At 46.1% G+C, this 10,721-nt stretch overlaps 1 protein-coding gene across 1 annotated transcript; it reads right to left on the bottom strand.

Annotated features, from left to right (window-relative positions):
• Positions 1-1,139: 1,139 nt before the first annotated feature.
• Casp14 (caspase 14) lies at positions 1,140-4,441 on the bottom strand. The gene is made up of 6 exons (XM_055611925.1): positions 4,415-4,441; positions 3,000-3,149; positions 2,683-2,908; positions 2,046-2,162; positions 1,789-1,892; positions 1,140-1,244 (listed from the first exon to the last, which is right to left on the bottom strand). Exons 1-6 carry the CDS (start codon positions 4,439-4,441, stop codon positions 1,140-1,142), a joined length of 729 nt encoding a protein of 242 aa, XP_055467900.1.
• Positions 4,442-10,721: the final 6,280 nt, after the last annotated feature.

Genomic DNA, 10,721 nt, shown 5'->3' with positions numbered 1-10,721 from the left:
AATCTTGAAAACAGCCAATAGGCTGCTTTGTGGTAGCGTAGACAGTTGAGGCCTAGCTCATAAGGTTGTGGTGAGGAACAGAGACTATCAGGAACAGAAGCTACTTGTAGCCATTTTGACTAAGAATCTGTGTATATCGATCATGCCACTGAGATCATCAAAGGGGTTTGCACCACTGACAGGATATCTCCTTCTTCATTGGGACAGGCTGAAGGGGAGGGGCTGCTCAAGTCCTTTCCGTTTTTTGGTATTTTTTTGGGTTCTTCGGTTTTGAGTAAGAATATCTATTCTGTGACGTCGCTTGCTGTTGCGCTTTCTGCTTTGACTTCCTCACAATGATAAGCCGAGCATGAGAAATATGAATGTGATATCTAAGTAGCCGTGGTCTCAGGGATCATTGCATCTTTTAGAGTGTTCCAGAAAGAAGTCTCCCACAGATTGCGCAGAGAGATGAGGAAGGCGCCTCTCTTCAGCAGAGCTGAGATCATCCAGGCTTAGCCTTGAAGGTGCTGGGGAAGAGAAGAGAGACAGGTGCAAAAGCCATTTCAAAGTGAGCTTGAGGGATATGAAGAGTGTATGAGCCACGGAAAAACTCCCCAGTCAAAGGAAGGAGACAGGAAAGTCTGGGAAGAGAGACCAGAAAGAAAAGATCCATCTTAATGTGTGAGTTTTCATGATGACAGACATGGCCATAAAAACATGAACTGTATACTTGGAATCCAACATGGCTGATCTATCTTCCAGCCTAGTGCCAAAAATCCCACAGTGGTGATTAGCCGGAGGTTATTGAAAGTTTATAGAAATTGTTTAGAAAGCTCCTTCCTCTGAAGTAGTAATGACTTTTTATTTATTTTTGTATGTCTAGCCATAGGAGGAAGAGGAAGGCTCAGTGAGGCAAAGGAGCAGAAAGTTAGCTAAAGGAAGGCCGTCCAAGGCTGTGTTAACCGAAGCAGGGAATCCAGCCAAAGGAAGGTGATGTCAGTGTGCTATATTGTCTGGGTTGCTTTAAAAATGACACAGAGAGAGGCTTGTGATGAATGAAGAATCCAGAAGCCATCTCTGAGGAGTGCTGGTGGCTGTCTCTGAATATCGGTGTGGGCGGAGAAACATCTGCAGGAGGACCATCACTGCCCGTTCTTTTACTGCAGATAGAGCTTCTTCCGGAGGGTGCTTTGGATTTCAGGGTTCACTTTCCTCGGCGTTCCTTCCTGCATCACCTCTGTTTCTGCCATAATTCGGGTTACCTGAAGAATAGGTGTGGTCAGCTATGGGGACTATCCTGCTGGGGGGTTGGTGTCAGGAGAGCACAGAGATGAGCAGAGAAGGTCAGGTGGGTATCTGTGTTAATTGCTCTCTAGTATTCCATAGTTTCTGTGGAATTATTGGTTAGCTGGTTTGTGTGCATCTGTCTAGATGTACAATATGTACATTGTGTACATATGTCCCTGTCATGCATATGACAATTGTTTGAGAGAGGACACATTGGGATTTCTTCTTCCATAACTCTGCACCTTGTTTTACTGAGGTAGAGTCTGTCATTGAATTAGTAGTTCACTGATTTTGATAGATTACCTGGGCCTCTGCATGCACAAACATGCATGCACACCCATCCATCCCTGCACACATGTGCCTACATGCATGCACACCACACAAAAATACATGAAAACAAACAAACAAACAAACAATCATTCCCTTACATGATGAGCTTGGGAGTCCCAACATGTTTGCATGGAGATGAGGGCATAGGGAAAGCCTGGGTGGGGGTCCCAGATGCCTCACGTGGCTTACCTCTTCTAGCAGTTCCATGATGGACCCTATTTTATTTGTGAACACATCTGTCAGGGTCTGGATGAAGCCAGAACCTTTCTCGTCATGTCTATAGGAGAGGTACCCTGGGAAGATCAGAAAATCGAGTTTGGAGAACTCTCCAGAGAATAGAAGGGACCATGGGAGAGAGTCCCTTCCTGAAGGAGAAGATGGGGCATCGGGGGTGCTGGTTCAGGGGAAGGAGTCTAGGCCACTATGAAACAGCTGAGAGCTCATACCCTCTACCGTGGAATAGATGTGGAGGGTGTCCGTGTAGGTTGGGATAGTTTGGGGGTTGTCCTTTGTGATCGCAGCAACCCGATCTTCACCTATTTCTTCACCGAGGTCTCTGTGCTCTGAAACAAGGGGGAGGGAAAGAAAAAGTCAAGAAGGAAAATGGAACAAGAAGGTTGTAGAGCAGTCTGGTGGCCTGCCAGGTTTGGGGGAGCTCTGACTCTTGGATTTGCCTGGATGGAAAAACAGACTCCAGGCTGGAGAGGTTTAAGAGACTTTACTGTTTTTGTAGAAGACCAACAGTCAGTTCTCAGGGCCCGTGTAGGTCCTGCACTTCCAGATCCAGGGAGCAGCACTCTTTTCTGGCCTCCTTAGTTACCTGCAGTCACACATGTACATACACACAGGGACACACACATACACATAACTAAAAATAAAACAAATCTTAAAAATAGATGGATCAGGTGGGCATGACGATGTGTGTCTATAATCCCATTACTTGGGAAACCGAGGCAGGAAGATCATAGACTTGAGGCCAGCCTGGACAGCAGAATGAGCTCCAGTTCAGCCTGGAGTACACAATGAGATGCTGTCTTAATAACCTTCCCCTAAAGACCAAGGATGAGTTGTCCCAGGCCTCACCTCCTCTGCAGGCCTGAATGATGTATACTTTTGGCTTGCCTCTCAGGGCCTTGCAGTTCTTGTTGTTCAAGACCTCAAAAAGATCCTCCAGCCTGACCATCTTCTCATCTTCTCCCTCGAGGACGCCTTCCAAGCCGTGCGCCATAAGCACCACGAAGGCGCAGCTGACAGGCTCTTCCCAGTTCTCTATGGTCTGCTTAAATTTGTCCAACTCGTCCAGGAATTGCTTGGAGGAAGAGGATGAAGCAGGATCAGATAGGTGCCCAAAGCCCATCCTTCTGGTCCAGCCCTTCCCGCCTGAGCTGGCTGCTCAATACCTGGGCAGTAGGATCCCTCTTCATGGTACTTTCAAATCTCAGGTAACGAAACATGTGTTCCAGGGCATCCATGTCTGCCTCAGAACCCTCTCGGGCTTTGGTGACACATAGTGTCAGGGCCAGACGGGCACCCGACATATCATATCTTTCCTAGGGAAGAGAGACAGAGAGACAGAGGAAGAAGAAAACACACCACAATGAAACCTGGGGTTAGGGCTGGCAGCCAAAACCCAAGGTGCCCGTGGCATCAAACTTCACTCCAACATTTGTCTTTATGGTACTGGAAATAGAACCCAAGGCCCTGCCTGTTTTTAGACCAGTATTTGATCACTGAATCAGATCCCTAGACCCACCCTGACACTCAAATGAAAAACAAGAAAGTATGGCTGAATCTACCCAAGCATGGGAAACACACTGCTGGCTCCATGCCCATTTCACTGTAATTGACTTAGTATGCTGTAATTGACTTAGTGGATACACAAATAAAAGAAAACATGAAGAGTGGAGGGGACATGTTGGGGACAGCATAATGAGAGTTGGGGAGGATTGGGGTGATATGACCATGTTTCATTATATACATGTATGAAATCCTCAAATAATAAAAATGGAAGCAACGACAACAAACCAAATAAATGTTTGACGTAAGCGTTTCCCATGTATTGCATGGGTAACTTAGACAGCAAAACCATGTTACTAATGGGAAATTCTAATTCACCTACTTAGCCTCTCTATTTTTATTCCCTGTCTTGAGTCTAACTTCGGTTTTCAGATATAAATGAGTGTGTCCGTGTGGGTGTGGGTCGGGTCACGTCTGGTGGAACTGACTCTCTCTGGTCCTTCCAGAGAGAGCTCAGTGGAGGTCGGGGTGATCTGACGGTGACATCTGTCACCTCCATCGACCTCCATGGCTGATTAGGTTGATCTGGCTCCTCACCAGATGCCTCCTTCCTCCATCACTACTCCATGAGTGTCCTTCCTAAAGCTGTGTGCTTAGCTAGAGAGGAAGATGTTCCCTGATTGACACTTGGGTCAAAAGTGTATGACTAGCTGTGCTTCCCGGACAGAACCTCCAAGCAAGGCGCCAGGAGGTTCAGGGTGCTCTGCAGAGTTCTTTATTTCTTGCTTGCTTGCAGAGGTCTCAGAGCGTCTAAAGCCATGACTGAGATCCTCTCTTATACCATCTGAGACAGAATGGTATTGGGGGTCAAAAAGTCTTCTTTGAAGAAAAGCAGTTGACTGAGAACCAAAGCGCTAAGGGCTTAGCTCTTGGAGACAGATGTGCTGGGTTCCTTTTCTCTTTTTCCAGTTTGTGTTTCATTTCTGGGTCTGTTGTTTTTTAATTCTTTCTGTCTCTCCTGCAACATTACATTATTCATCCCTTTCCCACATGGCCGCGCATCTGTACCCTCACTCACCTCCTGCAAGGGCTGAGGACCGCTCATCTCTCTTTGATTCGGAGTCTGGCTTTCAGCACCCTTGCCTTTCCCTGGAGGTCAAGAGAAAATAGGTAGCAAGTCACCAAAGGAAGCCTGAGGGGATCAGGTGGCAGATTAATTTGTCTATCTTAGGCTTTTGAGACCGAAGAGCAAAGTTACTATATCAGACCTAGGCAAGAACTGATAGTCTTTGGAGTATGTTTTGTTTTTTTTTTTTTCTAGAGTTACAATATGGTGGACTCTTTCATTCATGTTATTCTAAGAGGCCCATCAAAAATGGCATCTCTTGATGGGTGTGGGTGCACATCTTTAATCTTAGCACTCATTAGGCAGAGGCAGGCAGGTCTCTGTAAGTTCCAGGCCAGGCTGGCCTACAGAGTGAATTCCAAGACAGCCAGGGCTACAAAGAAAAACCTTGTCTCAAAAAAGAAACAAAACAAACAAACAAACAAACAAACAAACCAAAACAAAGAAAAAGAAAGTAATAATAAAAATGGCATCTCTTGAGCCTCTCTTCCCTTCTCCAGAACATACACCTGTCTGTGTTGGGGCAGACTCCTCTTCCCCAGGACTGATGATCATAGCAAAGAACTCACATACTCCTCTAGTATACCAAGGGATGTCTGGCTGAAGAGGGTTCAGGGTTAGCTTAAACAGCGAATTTCATCAAAGTGAGGGTTGGCTTGATCCTGTCTCTCATCTGAAGAGGTCAATTTATTTCTTTCTCTCTGCCTTGAGACTGAGCATCTGACAAGAGTCTTCATCCTTTCCTCTGAGCCCTGTCTTGAACTCTGGCTAAACTGAAGAATGTCTGACACACCCTGGGCCTTTCCTCACACTTCTGCGTAAGACTGGCATGCTTCTTATGATTGGGGTGACACAGTGTCTGCCATGCCTTCTCTCCATTGCACATTTTTCTACCCACCTACCAATCCGTATGTCCATCTGCCATCCAGCATATGTCTACCCATCTACTTAATTATCCATCCTTCTTTTACTGAGCATTTACTCATCCATTTATCTATTTATCCATCCACCCATCCATCCATCCATCCACCCTTCCACCGATCCATCCATCCATCCATCCATCCATCCATCCATCCATCCTTCCGTCCATCTATCCACCCACCTACCCACCCATGCACTTTTATATCCAACTGTCCAACTGGGCATTCATCCCTTCAGTTACTCTCCTTTCACACATCAAACAACCATCCATCCATTCATCCATACACCAACCATCAATCTATAAGCTCTCCTTATGTCTATTCATCTAGTTACTTGCATCTAACTCTCCACTCATCCACTGACCAAGCCTGTTTCCTGAGGGTTTATTATGTATTAATCATTGGAAAGACATTATATCAGATAGACAGATAGACCTTCTCCTTGCCCTTTATGTAGTTTTATGACAAGCATAAACATCAACTCTCCTACGAACACACACACACACACACACACACACACACACACACACACACACACGCCATGAGGAAAGAGGAGCTAAATGCTGTGACAAAGGAGGTGATGGGAACCCAGCTCTGAATGCAGACACAGCAGACACCACCCTGACCCCTGTCACCCCCAAGAACTTAAGCATAGTACGCTCTCTCTGAGATTCAGTTTTTGCATCTGGAAAGGCAGGACCCTGGGAATAGCAGTAAAGTCAAGGTAAGGCGAGGCAGGCGTTGTGATTCTTACTGGCCTCCTGGGTGTGCCGCTCCTGTTTCTGCCTGTTTATACTTGCGTTACGGCAGTGTGTGTCTATCACTTTAATCATCTGTATGATTACATGCTTATAAAGATGATTGTAAGACAGATGTATTGACAAATAAAAATATCTTTACAACAAACATCTCATACTTTATAGATGATGCAAAAATTAGATTCCTTAGACTAGAACAAAGAAAAATGACACAAAGAGGAAGCAGCAGTGTTTTCTGATTCTTACTCTTGTGGTTGAACTGGTAGATGAGCTCACTTTTTATGACCAAATCCTGCTGCCCTTATCTGTGTCTCCATCAGGGCCAACAGTGTGGGTGGAGAGGCAGTGTTGAAGAGAATGTGTTGAGCAAACAAATAACAAATAAATGAACAAATGAGAAAAGGCCTGTGTAGACAGATGGAAGAACGGATGGAAATTTCTTCAGTTCTGTCAGAACAGAAAAGGGGAAGGAGGAAGCAGGGAAGGAGGGAAAGAAGAGAGAGGAAGAGAGGGGGAAAAAGAGACAGAGAGAGAGGGAGAGGGAGAGAGAGGGAGGGAGGGAGGGAGAGAGAGAGAGAGCGAGCGAGAGAGCAAGCAGTTGGCAAATCCCTCACCAGCTGCAGAAGCAGGTGCTCCTTAGGGTCAGGCCCTGGCTTGTTTCTTTCCAAGCTGCTGATACAGTGCTGTCACCCCAGAGGAGTTAGATTCACGTGCTGCTCTCTGAGAAGGGGTGGACACAGAGAGATCTTCTTACGTTTCTCCCGAGAGCTTGTCTGTGACTGGGACAGTGTAAACTCTGTCCCTTTATTGCCAGCAAGTTTTCTGTCACTCAAGAAACCTCGTGACAAGAGGTGACGAGAGGGCCACACCCTTGACAGCAGGTGTGGAAATTGAGTCAAACACCCATGGTATTTGAAAGAATGGTGGTGTGGCTCAGCTGACACCCCCTACCTAGCCTAGGTACCTGAGCATCCAAATGAAACAAACCACAGGCCCCCCACTCACCACCCCGGGGACCAGCTCTACTCATTATTAACTTGTGGTCTCCACCATTAAGCCGTTTCATTCATTCCACCCCGTCTCTATCAGGCAGATAACAGCAGGTTCACTTTCTCATCATCTCCCGTCCTCAGGAGCCCTCTGAAGACATTAGCATCGTTCCTCCCATCTTATGGTTGAGGCTCACGGCTGTGCAAATAGGTGGCAACTCAAAGACACTCACCCTGTCCTTGGCATTCAAACCCAGGACTGTCTAGCCCAGCTGTGTCCACGATGCTTCATCAGCTCTTTCTCTTCCTATTATTCTTCCTCCTTAGTTCTTTCCTAGTATCTTGCTTTCTCATTGTTTTTATAGTGACAGCTTTCACGAGGTAAACCCACACACCACCCAGCTCTTCCACTTGACATGTCTAGTTCACCGGCTTTAGTGTCTTTACATAGCGGTGCCAAGGACTCTTCGCCACAGTCCTCTCTAGAACGTGCTCATTGCCTTACAAAGACAGGGTCTCTCATTGAACCTGGCACCGGATCTGCAGCCAGAAATTCCCAGAAGTTCCTCCTGTCTCTGTCTCTAACAGTGCTAGGGTTATGGGCCTGGGCATGTGGCCCCACCTGGCTTTCTACATGGGTTCTAGGGATTTGAATGTCGATCCTCATACTTGTGTATGGAAAGCTCTCATTCACTAAGGCATCTCCCCAGCCGTGCATTCTTTAAAAGTATTTTTTTATTACATATATTCTTACTAGTTACCACACCCTGTGCAGAGCGTGTATGTGGAGCTCAGAGGACGACTTGCGGGAATTGGTTCCCTCTTTCTACCTTGTGGTCCAAGCAATCAAGTGCAGGTCATCAGGCTTGCAAAGTTCCTTCACCCACTGAGCCGTCTTGCCCACCCGCCCTTTTTTAATTTTTGTAAATGTGGCACTTGTGTGTGAGTGCATGCATATGTGTGGGAACCAGAGGCCAGTGCTGGACATCTTCCTCTATTGCTCCCTCCCTTAGCTTTTGAGACCTGGTTTCTCACTGAACTTCTGTCTCACTGATCCGGCCAGCCAGACTGACCAGCAAGCCCCTGATACCCACCAGTCTTCACCTCCCTGTGGCTGGGATTATAAATGCATGCAGCTGTGCTCAGCTTTCAGGTCGGGGGCTGGGAGTCCGACTCAGTTTCTCATGACCGAGCCATCTCTCCAGTCCTCCTTTTCTGGATATTTCACATTGTGGATACATTCTTCTGTGTCTGGCCTCAAAGGCCACTTGAAATATTTTGTCTTCATTGTCCTGCCATGAAAATTTCAGCTGATTATCTATCTATCTATCTATCTATCTATCTATCTATCTATCTATCATCTACCTAATCAATCTATGTACATACCCATCTATCACCTAGCAATCAATCTATCATTCTGTTTTACAAACTAGCTATCTGTCTATCTAAATCTATCATACCTATCTATTTCTGTGGTCTACATCTCTACACATATTTATAGCTGTACATACTGAGTATGTATCCGTGTACCTGAACACTAGACAGATAAAGAGTAAGAGTATTTTTCTCTCCTTCTCAAACCAGTTTTGTGCTGCTGCTGGTGGTGTTGCTCCCTGAGGATGGATGCTGTCTGTGTCCTGCCTAGGACACAGAGCAGGCTTTTCTTACCGAGCTCTCCCTGAGGGGTATTTGGGTCGTTCCTACTGCAGCTTTTCAGATTATGAGCCAGGGAGTAGCGCACACACAGCACACATCTTTTGGTGAATGCACACATGCCTCTCTTCTGGGTATCCCTTTGTGAGGAGCCGCTGACAGAGAGGCCACTGCTTCAAGCCCCACGGCAGCAGTGCAGAAGCTGCCCCGGTTTCCCTCCCTTTCTACCTTGGTCATTTCAGTGCATGAGCAGCCTCCGAGCTCTGTAAGCTGCACAGTGTTTCGCTGGGTGGGTGTCAGGGATTTGGTGAGTCATCCCTCTGCTGGTGGACAGTTCAGGTGTTTCTCGTTTCTCTCCATGGCAAGTAAATGCTGCCATGGGCAACTTCCCACAAGCCACTTCAAACACAAGATGGACTCTTTCTTTTCTTTCTTCTTCACATTTATTTATTTGCACTTACGTAAGGGACACTTTTGGGAGTCAGTTCTCTCCTTCTATCATGCGGGTCCTAGGACTCTGCTCAGGCTGTCAGGCCTCTACATGCTGGGCCATCTCACCTGCCCCTAAGTCTTTTCTGAGGGAAAGGTTCCTAGAAGTAGACTTATTGGTTCTGAGATAGTTGAACACTTTGACATATTTTGCCTGTCACCCTTTCATCTCAAACAATACGAGAGAGAGGAGATAAAGCCAGAGATAGAGATTGAGATGGAAATAGAGATAGGGAAAACATTCATTATAACTGCCTTGTCATCAACTCAGGCTATTCCTACCAAGCCTGGTTTTCCTGTGTGTGAAATGACGGTGACTCTGCCTATTTCTCAGGTTGCCTGGGACACACAACACACAGCAGCGCTTGAAGCTGGCTCTCTGCACATAGGATGCACACTGAGGTTCCTCCTCTAGTTTTCTTTTTCATGTTGCATGCATACCGATAGGCAGCACTATGCTGGGCTTTCTCCTCGCTCTTTCCCCATTCATTCATTCTTGGTCCAGAAGTTTCTATTGAAAAACACTGCTGGGCAGTGGTGGGACATGCCTTCAACCCCAGCACTCAGGTGGATCTCTGTGAGTTCAAGGCATCCTGATCTACAGAGTTGAGTTCCAGGACAGCCAGCGATACACAGAGAAACCCGGTCCCCCCCAAAAAACCCAACCAACCAACCAAAACACACATACACACACACACACACACACACACACACACACACACACACACACACACCAGAAAACAAACAAACAAACAAACAAAACAAATAAAAAGAAAAAAAATATCCCAAAGGGAAAAATGTGAATTTGAGAATATTTCCTCTTGAATCCTCTAGCTCAGAGAGCAAGAGTCTCCTGTTGGAGTCAATCCAGAAGGAAAAGGGAAAGAAAAATCCAAGCTGATGTGAAGCTGGGCTTTCAAGTAGTGGGATATTGGTCCTTTTCTGGTGGTGCATACCCTCAGGAACTCTGCAAGAACTAGGAGTTTTCTAGTCTGTTATTCTCAGCACATGCTCACCCCTAGTGACAAGAACTCAGTCTAGAGTGAAGAAAATGAAAACTGGTCTTGGCTGGGCTTTGCTGCATATGAGATGATAAAAGATAAAAAGGTTGTAAAATGTTTCAGAATTCTTGGCTGCTTTTGTTTCTTTCTTTTTTTGGTAGCATTAAAATGCTGTATGCTTGTATGTATGTGTGCATTTTTTAAAGATTTGTTTTATTTCTATTTATGTGCATGTGTGTGTATGCAGTGGAAGCCAACATTGATGTCAGGAACCGTCTTCCATCTCTCTTCCACAATTCACAGGGCCTCTCAATCAAACCCAGAGCTTGTGGATGGAGCTTGTGGTACTAATCAGCTGCTCTGGGGATCTCAGCTCTGCCTTCTAAGGCTGGAATTGCAAGGGGGTCACCACGCCCACCTAGCATTTATGTGAGTTCTGGGGATCTGAA

This window comes from Psammomys obesus, unplaced genomic scaffold (assembly GCF_907164565.1).
Source record: "Psammomys obesus unplaced genomic scaffold, mPsaObe1.curated_primary_1811, whole genome shotgun sequence".
Classification (NCBI taxonomy): domain Eukaryota; kingdom Metazoa; phylum Chordata; class Mammalia; order Rodentia; family Muridae; genus Psammomys; species Psammomys obesus.
This window is presented reverse-complemented; position numbering and strand designations above follow the sequence as displayed.

What these genes read in the sequence shown, in the direction of transcription:
- Casp14 (XM_055611925.1), bottom strand. Translation starts at nt 4,441, where the DNA reads ATGAGCGGTCCTCAGCCCTTGCAGGAG. An exon ending in GTCCTCAGCCCTTGCAGGAG is followed by an intron (nt 3,150 to 4,414) that starts GTGAGTGAGGGT and finishes TCTCTTCCCTAG; the next exon opens with GAAAGATATGATATGTCGGG. An exon ending in TCATGGAACTGCTAGAAGAG is followed by an intron (nt 1,245 to 1,788) that starts GTAAGCCACGTG and finishes CCTATTCTTCAG; the next exon opens with GTAACCCGAATTATGGCAGA.